Source organism: Mesocricetus auratus, unplaced genomic scaffold (assembly GCF_017639785.1).
Source record: "Mesocricetus auratus isolate SY011 unplaced genomic scaffold, BCM_Maur_2.0 Super-Scaffold_100010, whole genome shotgun sequence".
Lineage (NCBI taxonomy): Eukaryota > Metazoa > Chordata > Mammalia > Rodentia > Cricetidae > Mesocricetus > Mesocricetus auratus.
This window is the reverse complement of record NW_024429194.1, coordinates 47,282,944-47,301,045: the sequence shown is the minus strand read 5'-3', so window position 1 is coordinate 47,301,045 and position 18,102 is coordinate 47,282,944. Positions and strand designations below refer to the sequence as shown.

The following is an 18,102-nucleotide window of genomic DNA, read 5'->3' as shown; positions in this document are numbered from 1 at the left end:
TAAATGTGCTTGCTGGGCAAATCTGCCAGCATGTGTGTGCATGCAGAGTAGAGTCTGCTGTTGTACTCTGTTGCTCTTGACCTTAAGTTTTGAGACATGTCTCTAGCTAACCCTAGAGCTCACTGACTAGGCAAGACTAGCTGGCCAGCGAGCCCCAGTGCCTGTCTTTTTTCTTCTTTACGTGAGCAGTGGACATATGAGTCTAGGTCCTCGTGCTTGTGCAGCAAACCCTTTACTAAGCCATCCCATGCTCATGCCAATGATGTATAAGATTCATCTTCTTTCCTTGGAACCAGGCAGGGTAACTGAAGCACAGATCCTGCACAGTTGTACACTTGTGTGGTCCCAACTAGTTGGTATGTCGGAACAGGAGGATCATCCATTTGAGTCCAGAAGTTAGAAACTCACCTCCCTAAGAGAAAAAAAGGCTTTGTGAGAGCAACAGATTATTTTCCATACATAATGATATTGCTTCATAGACTTCTCTTAAGCATTTAATTATGACCTACTGTATACTGGTTCTTAGTATGTGCAAAGGCCACAAAACATCCTGTGTTCATACTTTCTGTTCTAGGGATCCTCCTGACACACCCACTAGAGGGCCTTAAAGCCAGTTTGAGACATTTCTTGTGATAGTACTCATTGCTGTTCTCATAGTTTGATGGATGCTTTTAGATTAATTCCTTTTGTAAAACCCAAATTTCAGAAATAGTCACAATAATTCGCAAGCTTCATTACACCACAGTAATGTTTTGTTTTAATATTGAAGCCTGGTTTCTGCCTCCAAACACTCAGATTCAGTTGCTTTGAGGTGTGACTTGTGTTTTCCTATTTGTAGAAATGCCTCCCAGGTGATTCCAATGTGCTGCAGGGTGGGAATTACGGCAGTTTACTGTGTGTGGTCAGTTACTCAAGTCTTATCACCATTTGGTCAAGACTTATAATGTCTTGCTCGGTTCTGAAAGATATTTATGAATAATAAGAATCCTTGTATCTAATTCTTGTTGGAAGGAATTAGAAATTATCTAAATTAGTAAATTTATAAAGTGTGAAAACAGGAAAGGACTGGAAGGAGACTAGAGCATGTGGGGCAGAGAGGCTACGATTTTCATTATTGTGACAGGTGTCATCAGTTGAGATTATTGTTTATCAACAATTATGAGATGGAGCAAACAGCCCTGCAGACCCTGTGGGTATCTGTATGTCCACAGGAAGTCTGGCCGAGGTACTATGACTCTCAGAGTCTTAAAGGTCCAACTATTCCTGGTGTATTTGAAGCTAGTATGATACACTGATGCTAATTACAAGTGAGAGATGGAGATGAGGTCTGGAAGATTAGACAGTGTGTATGGCTTAGAGTTGTTTATACATATATGTATATGTGTATGCATATGGCATATGTATACATGTATCATATGTGTGTATGTGTATACATGTATGTATATGTGTATGTATATGTGTACGTAAATGTAAGGATTTGACTAGGTTGGTTCTTTGAGATAAGAAGCAATAGATGGTTCTAAGCAGTTGTGCTCTGAGATACACATTTTTTTCCGAATCTTGTCTTCTGCTGATAGATGAGAACGCCAGGACAGACACAGAGTGCTCTTGTAATGAAGCAGGCTAGAAAGAGGCTAATGCTTGGACTAGGTGCTCACCGGCAGGTAATGAGGGACAGAAACAAGGGAGCAACCAAAAAGTCTGTGCTCGGAAGACAGACCATCAACCCTAGGTAATGTGTTAAATATGGAGGGAGAGGGTAGAAGGCAGGCTGTTGGGCCAGAGTGACTAAAATAAGACTCCTAGTAAACACGATGGGAAACCTTTGGAAGATACGGTTTTGCAGAGTGATTAAGAGTTCCTTCAGTATGTTAGAAGCCACATGTAATATGCTTCAGGTACCCAAGTGGAGACGTTGAGTTTGCAGTTAATTTATGAGTTTGGAGTTTGGAGAAAAGAGGTCCTGACCAGAAGTGAAATTTTGGAAGTATTGGTTACATAGTATTAAATTTTTGAGACTATAGATCACCAGCGTAGCAAATGTAGATTAAAAGGGAAGTCTAAAGCAAAGCCCTTATGTCGTAAGTTCTAGGCCAGCCTGGGCTAAATAGTGAGACCCTGTCTTCAAACAGACAAACCAAAAAAAGGAAGAAGAAAGTGAGAAAAGAAAAAAGAAATAAACAACAACCCACCCTTGGACATAGCATGGTTAAAACATTCAAGCACCAGAGGAGTTAACATGAGATGACATGGACAGCAGGAGAGTGAGAGGAGTGTAGAGTTCATGGAGTGTTGGGTCCTAGGAGCCACTGGGAGCAGCGCTTCCTGTAGTGAGTTCTAATGTCACCAGTGATAGGGCAGGCCAGCTAAGATGAGGGATGGAGCAATCTTTGGATTATTTCAGTGGCCATTGGATACCAGTTATTTGTGTCTTTTAGGTTTCAGAATTTACCTTTCTGATTATTTCCTATGTTTCTCTTTCTCGATGAGTGAAATTTGATTTGAGAGAAGTAGTGCAGTTCAGAGGGCAGAATTTAGAAGGAAGCTTTAATATTGATGGAGAGGAGAAACGTGTGTGTTTGGAGGCCTGTGTAGTGTCAGACTTGTTTTATGTTTTCACCTGGGTGGTAATAATTTAGATGTTTCTTTAAATTCAAATTACTTCTTGAATTGCATGTAGGTATTTAATGCGATTTTTAATTTGTATCTGAAACTTAACAAGAAAGAAAAAAACAATGAATTTAAATACAAATTTGCTTTTAAAATTACTGGTTATTGACTTCAAAGATTTTGTTCTGCACATGGTATCACTGAACAGATTGGTTTTTGTTTTGGTTTTGGGTTTTTTGTTTTTTTTTTCAAGAATTTTCTGTGTAACCTGGCTGTCTTAGAACTCTCTCTGTAGACAGGCTGGCCTCAAACTCATAGAGCTCTGCCTGCTTCTGACTCCTGAGTGCTAGAATTAAAGGTGTGCTCCACCACCACCCAGCCTAAATAGAATTATTTTAAGGAAATTTAATTTTCACAAATACTTATATTCTTAATTATTTTTTTCAAATTTTCTTCTTTAAGCCCTCATGCAGTTGGAATCTAATTTAAAGAAAATCATAAAGGAACGAAAAGGAAGGAGCTTCAGCCAGCACGTCTTCATCGACTCCTTAATGCAAGGAAACCTCAATGAGCAGCAGGTAACAAAGTGGCTGGCATTTATGGGAAGGTCACATATGCACTGAGTGTTTTTCTGTCAGTCCTGTGACCTCCAAGAGGTTGGGCGTCTCTCTTGCTGTATCATAAGTAGCCAATGTCCCCTAGTTCACTCCCTAAAACTACTGTAGAACCTTTAAAATTAGGAGAAACAAACATCAAACCCAAATGATCTGCTCATGAGGAGTGTGTGAGAGCCCTGATGGACTCCGCCTTCCTGTCCACATGGCCAAGTTCAATGCTTGTCTGTGACCAACACAGTGCTGTGTTTATGGTGTCGCCAGGCTAGGGTCAGCAGTGGCATCCTTGCCACTTCACGTCATTATAAGAGTCCTGGCGTGACATATACAATCTCTAATAGGCAGAAGGAACTTTCTGGATATGAGTGTCTGCAGAAATTGTCCAGGTTCTGAGGACAGTAGCAGGTATTTCTTCCCTATGCCAAGACAGTGTTGTTGCCCCATGCCATGCCATAAAAATAGTACTGAAAAGTTTTGCCTGTGGTGAGCCAGTAAGACTACTAGGAAATAAAGGGCTATTAAGTCAAAAAGGCTGTGCTGTGTACACACTCTTAATCCCAGCACTCAGGAGGCAGAGGCATGCCAATTTCTGAGTTCTAGGCCAGCCTGCATAGTGAGTCCGTGTCTTGGAAAACAAAAGACAATGCAAGGTAGCATCCACTCATGACAGGGTGGATACGAGCAGGTGAGGATGTGATTATCGGAGGACAAATTTAATTAAAAATGACGAAAACAAAAGGTAAAATTAACACAAGAAAATAGGCAGTCCACTATTTAGAGATTTTTATTTGTTCTTTTCTTTAACATGTAAATGTGTGAGATTATGTACACTGTGTGTGTGCAGGAGCCCCCAGAGGCCAGAAGAGGGCGTCAGATCCTCTGAAACTAGAGTGGTTGGGAGCTCCCCCTTGTGTTTGCTGGGAACCAAACCTATGTTCTCTGTAAGCAGTGAATTCTTCTCTTGACTGTTCAGCCACCTCTCCCACCCAGCATCCTGTTGTTTAGATCGGTTCTCCTGGTGAAGACCTAGTAAAGAAATGACTTTCTAGTCACCTAATTTTATACTCTAGTTTATTTTAGTAGGACCTAATAAAGATCACCTTATACTTCCTACTTTCTAAATTTAGTTTTGTCTTGTAGATCCTAGAAGACAGTATGATATTTTCTCTAGCCGGTTGCATAATAACTGCAAAGTGTAAGTATGAGTTGATTTCTCTCAGATGGATTACAGAATGTGCATTGGTGAAGCCCTTCTGAAGAGAGAGACACTGCAAGAGCCCTTGGTAGTTTCCCTTCCTTGCTGTTTTATTCTTGTTTGAAAAGCTTGCTTCACATGGTGCCTCCCCTGCACACACATGTTCAATTTCATCCTTGAAAATTGCCATAAATTTCTTGGCACATTTTATGGATTGTGAATTCTAGTTAGCACCTTTCAAATGAGCTGCTGTCCACACCTTTCCTGGTGAGCAATGAGCTTTTCCATTTCTTCTCCTGCTCCCCACCTCTGGTGCTAAGGGTTGAGCCCAAGTTCTTGTCCACTCTAGACAGACAGTCCCTCAGTGAGTCACAACCCCTCTGCTGCTGCTTTTCATTGATTCCAAGTCGGTCTGCTGTTACTAAAGGTAACAGAGTCCACAGTGATCAGGACTCTCTTCTTGGAATTGAACATGATTTTTATTTAAAATTCTAAGATATGTGACCTTCATTGGTTTGTAGATTTATAGAGAACAACACATTGATACAGTATTTATGAAAATGTTCATAAACATAAAAGGCATAACATAAAATGTTTCCAGGAAGTATTCAGGTACCAGGTTAAAATGTGGAAAATTTATGTTCACTTGAAAGACTTCATTTACACCTCATTTCAAGGAAAAGTTTTTTGAATGGTGAAGGCTGCTAGTATAAACATCCCACACATTTCTCTTCTTTAACATTCAGATGTGTCTAGATATTATGGATTAAATGAAGTATATGCAGATGTGTCAAAGATCTCAATTTAAAATTTATTTTTCAAAATTGATTATTTAAATATTTTCTTGCCTTTATTTGTCTGTTGTGGCAGTGGGCACATGCCACGGTGTGAGCACGCTGTTAGAGTTTAGCTGACCATATTGGTCCTAGGAATTGGACTCAGCTCATTAGGCTTGCCAGCAAGTAAATTTAATGCTTATTTATTTTAAATCTATATTACATTAAAATGTATCTTTGCTAAAGCTTTTTACAAATGGAATTAACCTGGACATGGTCACACATGTTTAAATGCCAGTATTGAGGAGGGTGAGTTGTGAGGGTCACAAGTTCCAGGCCAGCCAGGGCAACACAGTCAGGCCCAGTTTCAAAAACAGGAACAAAACTGAGTTTATTATGCTTGATCACCATAAAAATTGGTCATCTCAAAGGTAGAATTAACAGTTAAATCACATTTTCAGTTTTTAGGGAGCGTTTATAAAGAACATTCCTATTTCTTTGCTGTGACCTTTTTAAAAGATGTATTTATAATGCTTTATTTTACATGATAATGGAATCAAGCAGGACATATGGATGACTACTGTATGCAAATCCTTATTAGTAGTATATAGATACACTACTATATATATAGATATATAGTAAACTTGTACTGCATACTTTAATGTATACTGGAAATTATGTATGTTTACATATCATTTGTGAAGTAGAAATGCTGTGGTTCACCCAAAAGTCATTGTGGGCCAAGCTTAGTAAAGTGGTGATGGCCTTTAGTCCTAGCACCTAAGAAGCAGAGGCAGGTCGATCTCTGGGTGTTAGAGGCCAGCCTGATCTACAGAGTAAGTTCCAGGATAGCTAGGAAATGTAGGCAAAGTTAAGGACATAACCAGTTACTCTTGAATAATTGGGTTACCAGGTGGCTATTGACTTTTAGAGGCAATAAGTGAATCAGGCATACATGTTTAAAAAGTTAACTTTGGGTTTTGTGAGTGAAGTTGAATGTTATAACACCTTGCACTGTAATAATAATAATAATAATAATGATGAGAATAATAATGAGAATGAGAATTAAAGTTTGAGCTAGTCCTCAGTCTTGAAACACAAGGTAATTGATAAGGAGAGGTAAATAGTACTCAATACACATTACAAAGCGCCTAGAATAGAAAAGGTAGGACTGTAGGTATTGTTGCTTACACATAGTCTAGGGAGAGGAGAGGATTTCTCAGAACAGTTAGACAGTGTAGCTAGCTACTTTGTTTCCTCTGCTTTCTGTTCCATTTACCCTGAGAAAATAATCCATAAACAGACTGAAACCAAGGGTGAGCCCTGAGCCAGTGTCTGTTAGGGTACTTACTCAAAGCCCAGATGAGGGCCAGGGAGATGACTCAGAGGGTAAAGGTGCCACCACCATGATGACCTGAATTCAGACCCAGGAATCCACATGGTGGAAGGAGGGAACTGATTCCTACAGGTTCTGAACCCCACAGACATGTCAACACACACACATATACACATATACACACATACACACACACACACATATATATATGCACATACATACTTATATACACAGTAGATAAATACATGTGACTAAAGTTTTTAAAAATAGTACAGATGGGTGAACCTTAACCCCAACCTATGGAATCAGAACATTTGGGTGTTAGGTTGCAGCACCAATAAACTCTCAAATGATTTGGGAGAACCAATAGCCCAAGCAGTAATTAATTATTAAAAGTTTTCAAAGATTTAATGTTGTCATATGAACAAATCTCCCCCTAATGTGATTTGTGGAGTCATTTCATTAGTGTTTCTGAGTGAACAGCCTTTATTTCATGAGATTGAAACAGATAATCCCTCATAATCGGTGTTTATTCTCACTGACCTCAGGTAGGATGATGCAAGTAGTGTGGTTACCTGCCAGATTTCAGAAAGACAATGTCTTGATAGCTCTGTTTGTTTTCCCATCTTCTACACACATCCCTGTTCTGTTTAAAACACTCAAACCCTGTGAAGAATTTTGTTTTAATTTTTGGAAAAAAAGAAAATTTACAAACTAAACCTTTAGCTCTTTTTCTTATTTTATACAAAAAATTATGCAGTAGCTATTTTCATTGATACTAATGTAATTTTTACGTAGTGTGTACCTGGGCAATCTGTTTTCTGACGACATCCGAAGAAATTCAGAAGAAGCTATATAAGGAGATAGACCAAGTTTTTGGAAAGGGTCCTATTACTTCAGAGAAAATTGAGCAGCTAAGGTAAGACTACAATGAAAGGAAAAATATCATTAAAAAGGCAAAAGGCAAATATCGGGTGGTTTATTTATTAACATAAAGCTTATGCTAATATGTAGAAAAGATATATATTAAAATATTTACATAGATTTTTTCTTTTTTTTATGGTTTTTTGAGTCAGGGTTTCTCTGTATTGCTTTGGAGGCTGTCCTGGAACTTGCCCTGTAGACCAGGCTATCCTCGAACACAGAGATCTGCCTGACTCTGCCTCCCAAGTGCTAGGGTTAAAGGCATGTGCCACCAACGCCCAACTACATAGATTTTCATTTTGTTTTGTTTCTGTTTATTTAAAAAATTATTTAGATGGTCATAGTAGTACATATCTTTAATCCAAGTACTTGAGAGGCAGAGGTTGGTGGATATCTGTGAGTTCCAGGACAGAGCTACAATAAGGAGACCCTGTCTTGCAAAAGAAAAAAACAAAAAACAAAAAACTGTATGTGTCTGTGTCTGTAAGAGTATTTGGCACATGTATGTGTGAGTGCCTCTGGAGACCAGAAGAGGGAGTTGGAGTCCTTGGAGCTGGCATTGCAGTTAGCTGTGAGCCCGTAACTGGGTACTGAGATCCAAACTTAATCCTCATGATTGAGTGGCAAGCACTCTTTTTTTTTTTTTTTTTTTTTTCGAGACAGGGTTTCTCTGTGGCTTTGGAGGCTGTCCTGGAACTAGCTTTTGTAGACCAGGCTGGCCTCGAACTCGCAGAGATCCGCCTGCCTCTGCCTCCCAAGTGCTGGGATTAAAGGCGTGCGCCACCAACGCCCAGCAAGTGGCAAGAACTCTTAACTGTTCTTGACAGTTCCTGTTTCTGATTTTTGAGGCAAAGCCTTACTGTGTAGCCAAGTGGCCCACAAACTTTTAATCCTCTTACCTCAGCCTCCTGGTTGCTGCTGGGATCACAATTGTGTATACCATACCCATTTATATACAGATTTTAACAGATTAAATTTAATATCTAAAATCATAAAGGTGGTTCTATAGCTGAGACATGGCTCAGCAGTTAGGAGTGCTGGCTGCTCTTCTACATGACCCAAGTTCAATTCCCAGAACCTACATAGTGAGTCACAACCATCCAGTTCCCAGAGGTCCAGTGCCCTCTTCTGGTACTAATATAGTGCACAGACATACATGCTGGCAAAACACCTATACACACAGAGTAAGTTTAAAACAAGACTATGCAACTGCTGTGTGGTATTAAAAAAATAGTTCTAGAGAACCTCTTACTTAGCCTGTATATGATACCAACGATGTCAAGCATGTGGACTTCATCCTTTGTTTATAGGAATATGAAATAGTGCAGGCACACTTGGAAATGCTATGGCAGGAGTTTGTAATGTTAAGCATACATTCAGCCTCTGTCTGACTCCAACATTCCTCAGCATCTCTAAGTAGTTACTCAAGAGAAATGAAAGCAGGCTGACACAAAGACCTGTGTGCAAATGTTGGTAGCTGTATATTCAAAACACACAAGAGCTGGAAGTCAAGACTTTACCAACTGGTAGATAAATTAGCAAATTGTGATATTGCCATACTGTGGGAAGCTGCTAACTAATAGAAAAACAATATCAATATATACAACCACTTGTTAAATGAAAAGAAACCAAGGGCAAAGGACTGCCTACCACACTGTTTCACTAATGTGAAATTCTACAAAAGGCAACATTAGCTCGATAGAAGGAAGGCCTTGCCACTTTCTCCAACCTGTTCTCCAAGTTGCTGCTGGGGCTGTGGTTGCACACTGTAGTAACTTGAGCCACTTTAAATACAGGCATCTACCTGGAAGCAATTTCAAACTGCCCCGCAGTCTCAGCCTCAGAAGGTTTCACAATGTTCAGTCTTAACACAAGTACCCACCCCCACACACCAAAAAAAGTTTCCCAGGTACCTGGAACAGGAGTTGCAGATTGTTGTGAGTTACTGTATGGGTGTTGGGTTATAAACCTAGGTCCTCTAAAAGAGCCACAAATGTTAGCAACCTCCGAGTCATCGTGGGGTTTTTTACTTCCATTCTGTAGGTGTTTGTCATGTTTATTGACTTCAACACATCTGTTTAATTTTTATTTTTAAACAGATATTGCCGGCAAGTGCTTTGTGAAACTGTTCGGACTGCCAGACTAACCCCAGTTTCTGCCCGGCTTCAAGACATTGAAGGGAAAGTCGGCCCATTTGTTATTCCTAAGGAGGTAGGGAATGTTTGGTATATTTAACTTAGTCAGCGTATCTTCAGCTACGTTGGTATGTGTTTTTATTTTAACCGAAAATAAAATTTTTTTCATATGGTATATTCTGATCAGTATCCCCTCCCTCGTCTTCTCCCATCTCCTCCCTATCTTTGAACTCCATGGCCTTCTTCCTCCCTAGAAAACAAACAGGAAAATAAAGAAACAAGTCAGAATAAACAAAACATACAAACAAAAAAAAAACAAAGAAAAACACATGCACAACACAGACACACACACATAAAACAATAGAAACACAAAATTGGAAGCCATAATGTAAAAGCAAAAGATCAGTAAGTTAAAAAATGCCCCAAGAAAGCATTTTGAGACAAGTCTCCACAAGGACCACTGAGTTCATCTTGTGGCGCAGTCTCCAGCTGGGCTGGTATGTGTGCTTAGATTGTATCCCTGAAGGCATTCAGCCACCATTGCTGTGGGATAGTGTGGATTTCTTTTGCTTTCTGTCCTGCTTCCATGTACTGCTGTCAGCATCTTTATTTTTGTTCACTCTTGGGTGTGATTATTGTGCTGTGTGTGCATGCACAGCTACACATATGTTATCTTAAACACTCATTTAGGGCTGGTAAGATTACCCAGCAGATAAAGCCCCTGATGTGACCTGAGTTTGATCCCCAGATCCCACATTAGGTAGAAGGAGAGGACTGACTCTAAAGAAGTCTAATCCACACACATGCTGTGGCACACCCATGACCACACTCAAGTACATACAGTAATAGTAATTTTTTAGAACAGAGTCTTTTAGTATGAAATCTTATAATTAATATGGTGTTCTATATTTTCTCTTTCTCTTTTTTTTTTTTTTTTTTGGTTTTCTGAGACAGGGTTTCTCTGTATTTCTTTGGAGGCTGTCCTGGAACTCACTCTGTAGATCAGGCTGGCCTCAAACTCACAGAGATCCACCTGCCTCTGCCTCCCAAGTGCTGGGATTAAAGGCGTGTGCCACCAACGCCCGGCTCATTTTAACAGCCATGTAGTGCTCTGCCATATGTGTCATGTCAATTATGTCCTCTAAATAAAGCCGTCTGACTAATGAAGATTTAGATTGACATTCTCTTTTTATTATTAAAAATTATGCAGTTGTATAGGTATTGGATAATACCTTAGAAATGAAGTTTTTGAAAGCTGCCCATAGTGTTGCATGCCTGTAATACCAGTACTTGAGAGGCTGAGGCAGGATGATTTCCACGAGTTTGAAGCCATCCTGCATGACAATGTGCTGGAGGTCAGCCTGGGCTGCATAGTGAGGAAATGGAGTGTTTGGATCAAAAACTATGAGTTGCCTACAGGGACTGAAGTTAGCCCAGGTGGAGCCCTTGACCTGTGTGAGGCCCTGGTTTTGAGCCTGAGCACCACCAAATGAATTATTCCATTAATGACAAATGAATCTTGTAAAAGGCAAATTATACCTTACTAATAATGATAGTGCATGCTTCCCCAGGGTTAGGGGTGTGGCCCAGTGACAGTGTACTTGCCTATCTTGTGTGGAGGTTAATCCTTAGCACAAGATAACTAACTTATCAACTAGCTAAACAAATCACAAAGTCCTTTTTTTTTAAAGATTATTTATTATGAATACAACATCCTGCCTCCATGTATGTCTGCAGGCCAGATAAGGGCACCAGATCTCATTACAGATGGTTGTGAGCCACTATGTGGTTGCTGGGAATTGAACTCAGGACCTCTGGAAGTGCAGACAGTGCTCTTAACCTCTGAGCCATCTCTCCAGCCCCCCACAAAGTCCTTTTAAGACTCAGGGTACAGCTCAGTGGGCCCCGGGGTTCAACCCTAGCACCAAAAAAAAATCCCCCAGTTCCTCACCACTTTGGATTTATAAATCTTCTGTGTATTTTGTAAATGTATTATCTCATTGTTTCATTTTCGTCTTTCTGGAAATTAGAAAGATGGAACCGCTTTTCACACGTGTATCAATGGTTTGCATTTCTCTTTTTACCCCTGTTCTTCCTGGTGAGCTGTCTACATGTTCCTCAGCTGTCAGTTATATGGTGGATTTCTTCCTGTTTATAATCCTCTTCCAGTGGTGCTCACAGTAGTTCTCAGCTCTTAGCCATATACAGGGTTTAAGTTTTCACATACCCAAGTCTGCTTTTTCCTGCATGGCATCCAGATACTGTGGCATGCTTCAGAAGCCTGATCTGTTGTAAGATCACCGAGATAATGGTCGTGGTGACTTTGTCACTTTACATCTTCACTAGCTTTGGGTGACTTGTGTTGCATCTGTTGGGCTTGACTAACTAGATTTTGTGTTTTAGACCCTCGTCCTTTATGCCCTCGGTGTGGTTCTTCAGGACCCCAGCACTTGGCCATCACCACACAAGTATGAAACAGTGTTTCGTCTATTTGATTGCTGGTTTTTATGTGCTTGCTCCCTTGCGTTCCTTTCCGATGTTTTGAAGAGAAAACTCAGTGTGTGGTATTGGCGTGAGAATGGAAGCCATTCTACTTCTGTGCTCTCTGTGCTGCTCCTTCATTGTCGTTCCTCCACGGCTCTCCTTCCTCCTCTCCCTGTCCTTCACGCTTGATTTGTTTGTTTATGCATTCGTTCTTGAGGCAAGGTCTTCTTTGATAGGTCATCCTGACCTGGAACGTGTGATCCTGTCTCAGCCTCCCAAATACTGAATGACATGTGACACTATGTATTTTGATTTGTGGTTTTGTCTCCTTTATTATCACTTCTATCTCATAATCTGTATGGTTATCTGGTTCTGTAACTGTTCTTTAGTCTTAATAGATTTTTAAAGCAGAAGATGTTGCTCATGCAGCTTTTTCATGGAATCCAGAAATCATTGCTGTGTGTCGTGTGTGTGAATGGAGAGGGAGAGGTACTACCCCGGGCTAAGCGTAGATACATGAACCTGTTTTGAGATCATAAGGCAGTGCAGATGCGAGAGGAAATCCTGTAATGGGACTGCAGTCATGAGCATGCTAAGGGTGGGCGCATTAAATAAATGCTCCTGGCACTTTAGCTTTTGTTTTAGTATCTTAACATTGAAGGTTCTCAATAAAACAGCCGATCTTCAATTTCATTCTAAAGTTATTGGCTATTTTATATTGCAGATGACTTTAATAACAAAATTAAAGATGTGCTTCTATAAAAATATGTATGACTATAATTATAGAAAACTAAAATTTGAGAAAAATTGTTTATTATTTTTTTTCTTGAGACAGGGTTTCTTTGTGTAGCTCTGGCTGTCCTGTAACTCACTCCGTAGACTGACCTGGCCTCAAATTCAGAGATCCACCTGCCTCTCCCTCTCAAGTTCTGGGATTTAAAGGTGTGAACCACCACCTCCTAGCAAATTTGAAATTTTTTTATCTTAAAAAAAAAAGAAAGAAAGAAATCTGCTGGGCGATGGTGGTACATGCCTTTAATCCCAGCACTTAAAAGGCAGAGGCAGATGGATCTCAATGAGTTCGAGGCCAGCCTTGTCTACAAAGCCAGTTCCAGGATGACCAGGACTGTTACACAGAGAAACCCTATCTCCCTATCTTGAAAAACAAAAAACAAACAAACAAATAAAAATATATGTGAAAATACCAAGTTTTTGATAAACTTTAAGTGAGATATGAAGAATCTAGCTGGATTTGTTGTTCATGTGCAAGCCCTGGATTCTGTTCTAGTACCATAGGGAGAGAAAGGAAGGGGGAAAGAGAACGAGGGAAGCGAGAGAAAGAGGAGGAACTTCATTGGAAGTAGAGAGCTCAGCAAAGCACTTACTGTGTAGTAAGGCATAGTTGATAAGTGTGCTTGTGTGACACTCAAGGCCAAGTGCTATGCTAAACATTGTGTTTGTATTAAATTAAAATACAAATACATCATGTCCTCTCTCTCTCTCTCTCCTCCCTCCTACTCCTCCCATGTCCTTTTCCTCTTTGACCATTGTTGTCATGCATATAAATGAATCAGCTTATATCCTGAGTCCGCCCTGTGCTGCCTGCTTGTGTGTGTTTCTGAGGCTGGTCACTGGATGTTGGATGGACAGAGAGCTCATCGCTAGAGGACACTAATCCTCCTCTCAACAATTGTTAGTTGCTCTTAGCCTGGGTTGGGGCCTGGTGCGATTCCCCCCATCTTGGGAATGTCTACTGTTGGAATTATTCAGGTTTTGCTAGGGCAGCCATGTTGTTGAGATGTCATGGGTGCATCTTCCCTGCTATAACTAGAAGGCACAATCTCACAGCAGACTTCCTGGTCCTCTGGCATGAAAATTTTACCTGGTCCTAGTTAATTTTCTCAACAGTCCATGAGCTGAGTCTTCTGCAACTAGAGAAACTGATTAGAGATTGCATTCATATACGGTGCAAATAGAAACAGACTACCAGCATTTGACCACTGTTGGCCTTTGCTGTATACACAGCTGTGAAAGTGTATAGATACTTACAACCTTCTGCAAGACAGATTAACGCAGAGTATGCCTTTGGCATATTGTAAAGGCTGATATTTTAATAATCTGTAACACTGCTCATAAATGAGTTCATTAGAATCTCAATAGTCCTGCCTCCTGTATACATGGAAGAACAGATGCTCTCTGCCAAGCCCACTAGCATGTGTTCAGTGTTCCTCTTCTCTAACGCAGTGTAGATCTCATAAAACATTTGTACTTGAAAAGAACTTATGTGTTTTCTTTTTGTTGTTTCTACTTCTCCAGTAGCATTTGACAGGGAAATTCTAAAATAAAAAAGCCTTTCTTAGCCTCTTAATATCTTCCACTTACAGTAAATACAAGTACAGTATAATTGGTAAATTTCAAAGCTCAAATTCCTAATTTTAATTGAAGACACAGTGTGACCTACCACATTGCTGGATCTGAGGGATGTATTTTTTAAATCCACTGTTTAGAGGTCACATACTCAGAAATAGCAAGAGACTAAATGTGTATGGGTTCAATGATTTGGAGTGTAAAATACAATGTGACCACAGTAGATTTAAACCGTTACAGCCTATGCATTTAGTGTTGACATCTAAGATGCTATGGTAACCTCTGATTTTCCTTTTAGGTTTGACCCAGATCGCTTTGATGACGAATCAGTGATAAAAGTGTTTTCATCACTTGGCTTTTCAGGCACATGGAAATGCCCAGAACTGAGGTAAAGGACAGGGACAGCAATGGGAAAGGAAAGTTGCCATTCTTGCCTGTTCAGAATCAGATGATCTCTCTTAATGACAGTGAGTGATATAATTTTAATGTCGAATTCTTAATCTTTAGTAACTGGTCAACTCTCTTCTGGACCAGGTTTGCTTACACTGTGGCCACAGTGCTAGTGAGCGTGTTGGTGAGGAGACTGCGCCTGCTTGCTGTGGAGGGTCAAGTTTTTGAGATGAAGTATGAACTGGTCACATCAACAAGGGAAGAAGCGTGGATCACTGTCTCCAAAAGACACTAGACATTTGTCTTAAGCATATGAAGGGAAATGCTTGTGGAGAATCTGTGCTGAGTCCTTTTACAAACCCGGCATCATTTTGTAATGTAAAACCCATCAGTGCTTTGTGAAGTACATATGGATTTTTATATACCAAATATTCTTAATGTGTGATACACATTTATACTTATTGCACCAATATATTGACAATTTTAATAGGAAAGTTTAATTTTCTTTTAATTTGCATCATTTTCTAAGCCATTATTTTTAATCTTGATTTTCTTTACATTGATCTCTCTATATATTATTTTCTTCCTGAGACAATGTTTCTTTGTGTAGCCTTGGCTGTCCTGTAACTCACTTTGTAGACCAGGCTGGCCTTGAACTCATAGAGATATGTGCCACCACCACCTGGCTCAAATGAATAACCTTAAAATTCTTTTGTGTAAGTCGGAGAATCGCATTTTCTGAATGTTCATAAAGAGAAACAATATTACCTCCTTTTGCTTTTCTAATAAATCACCTATCACTCTCTTTTGTTTTCTGAGTATTAATTGGTGTCTTAATCATGTTAATTGGGTTTTGGTAATTTCCTAGACATCTTGTGTAACATCTGCTGTGTTTTCTCATTGATCCTGAGCATTTGTCTAAAGGCTTGCATGTGGCTCAGCATTTTGTGATATTAAGAATCATCTGGGAACAGCACATCTGGTTCTCAGTGGTCTGCAAAGCAGTGCCCCTCCTTTGTGACCAATGGAGGTGAAAGCTTGTCCTGTTTCACTGGAAATCTTAAAGCACTATGTTAAACTCTACTTTCCATGCAGAGACACAGAATTCCCAAGTTGGGAATTAATTGTGATGTCATAATAACGCAAAATGAACACTTTAATAAATAAGAATAAAGCAGTAGTCAAAAACCATAGCCAAAGTGGGGTTGGAGAAGAGAACAGATGGCTAAAAAAATTGTAAGCCATAACATAGTTAAGGATCTAGGGATGTAGCTCAGTGGTAAAGGACTTGGCTTGAATGTGTTGCCTTGAGTTTAGTTCCTAGCACCTTGGAAACAAAACAAAAAAAAATCAAAGAAGTAGATTAAGAAAATACACAATAAGATGCATGGACAAAAGATGAGAATGGTGGCTGGGCGGTGGTGGTGCACGCCTTTAATCCCAGCACTCGGGAGGCAGAGGCAGGTGGATCTCTGTGAGTTCGAGGCCGGGCTGGACAGACAGCCTCCAAAACAATACAGAGAAACCCTGTCTCGTAAAAGCAAAAACAAACAAACAAACAAACAAAAACATGAGAATGGTGAAATGGCTGCCGATATTTACAGAAGTGTTCAGTCATTAATAAACAAAGTGGCACTGAAGTTACTTAGGGACTATCTTAAAAATTGTTCAAAATATACCTTAGCACTAGTAAGTTTTATTTTTCATGCTTTATTGATAGCATTATTTTTTAGTTCACCTTTGTTTTGTCTTGTATTATAATGATGAAGAATTTCCTTTCTGCTCCCAGTTGTCACCACAACCCCAGATTTTTTTCCCCAGCCCCAGATGTTGCTGCGGCTTGTTGAGTTTTTGTTTTAATTTTAGTACGAAATCTTTTTTCTGGATCTGCAAGATGACTCAGCCAGTAAAGGCACCTACCACGAATCCTGATGACCTGTGTTTGATCGGAGACCCCCATGTTGGAAAGAAAGAACTGGAAGTCTGCCAGACACACAGTGGCCTATGGGCTGAAGATGAGTGCCCCAACATTACAGAGGAACTTTTGGGTGACTGTCCAGACAGCGAGATGTCTCTGTCAAATCTATATTATCCTTCTGTGGCCTTTGATGGAGATGAAGATAGATAGTTATGATAAAAGGTAAGTTACATATAAGACTTTAGACTCAATGATAGGAAAGATAGAATATTTTCTTTAAATCTTGCTAAATGTTAATGGACTAAATATTATAACTATAGTTCTTACTTGATAACTGTTTTGTTATATATAATTTTACTATGTTAAAGCCCTTTTATTTAGACAGAAAAGAGGAGATGATGGGGAATGTTCTTCTATGTATATGTTTCTCTTATTGGTTAATGAATAAAACACTGATTGGCTGATTGGCCAGATAGGAAGTGATGTAGCTGGGCAGAATCAGGGTATAAGCAGGGAAAAACAGGAAATCTCCCTCTTCTCTGCAGAGATGCTGCGCAGTCATCATGTAGTAGGCAAAGGAGTTTCAGGTCTAGCCCCAGAATTCCCTCCCCCCCACCCAAAAAAAAAAACCCTAGAAAGGAATTTCTTTGTTATGCAAGATAAGACGACGTGGAAATACTTAGATTAATAGAAATGGGTTAATAATTAAGACAGAGCTAGTCAATAAGAAACCCTAGTCAATGGCCAATAGTTTCATAATTAAAAAAAAGAAAGTCCTATGACTGACACAATGCACCCATCCACACACAAATACAATTAGGCATCAACAGAAATTCCTTTTTCTTTGTAAATATTTGTTTTTAGACACCTCTATGAAGAATGCCATTAGAGAAAATGAATAATTGCAAACTGGTTATTTTTAACACTACTGAATGTGTTTGTTTTTCAAGATAGGGTTATAACACATGCTAGTTATTGAGTTATTCTGTGGTGCATTTGTTGATCAAATAATTGCAAGAGCTATTTGTGACCAATTAACATAGAATTTAATTAGTTCAGCTTTCCTTCCTTTTCTACTTATTACACATGCACAATCAAGCTGTAGCATTTATTTGTAACCCACACATACAGGTTATGAAATATATTCTAAAACTTTAAGTGAAATCTACTCTTGGCTACTATTATGTTGTTTCTAGAAGTTGTCAGATTGTTAAATCGGGCCCCTCCCACCTGTGTTTCCTGTGTTTGGGTTTGTGTTGTCCTGGTTTAGTGAGCAGACTGGAAACTGGCAAAGAGGTTAGACAACTGATGTGTAATCCAGGTGTCAGTGGGAGATGCTGAAATAAGGGTAGT

The 18,102-nt window shown here is 39.6% G+C and overlaps 1 protein-coding gene across 2 annotated transcripts in view; it reads left to right on the top strand.

The window, feature by feature from the left end:
• Window positions 1–15,636, top strand: part of LOC101844281 (cytochrome P450 20A1) — a 39,261-nt gene extending 23,625 nt beyond the window's left edge. For both annotated transcript variants that reach the window (XM_040753507.1, XM_040753508.1), the window contains 7 exons: window positions 3,073–3,188; window positions 4,365–4,419; window positions 7,330–7,450; window positions 9,555–9,666; window positions 11,994–12,058; window positions 14,740–14,829; window positions 14,976–15,636. In XM_040753507.1, the coding sequence (XP_040609441.1) occupies window positions 3,073–3,188; window positions 4,365–4,419; window positions 7,330–7,450; window positions 9,555–9,666; window positions 11,994–12,058; window positions 14,740–14,829; window positions 14,976–15,126 (710 nt within the window). In that variant the 3' untranslated portion in view covers window positions 15,127–15,636. The remainder of the gene's footprint in view (window positions 1–3,072; window positions 3,189–4,364; window positions 4,420–7,329; window positions 7,451–9,554; window positions 9,667–11,993; window positions 12,059–14,739; window positions 14,830–14,975) is intronic.
• Window positions 15,637–18,102: the final 2,466 nt, after the last annotated feature.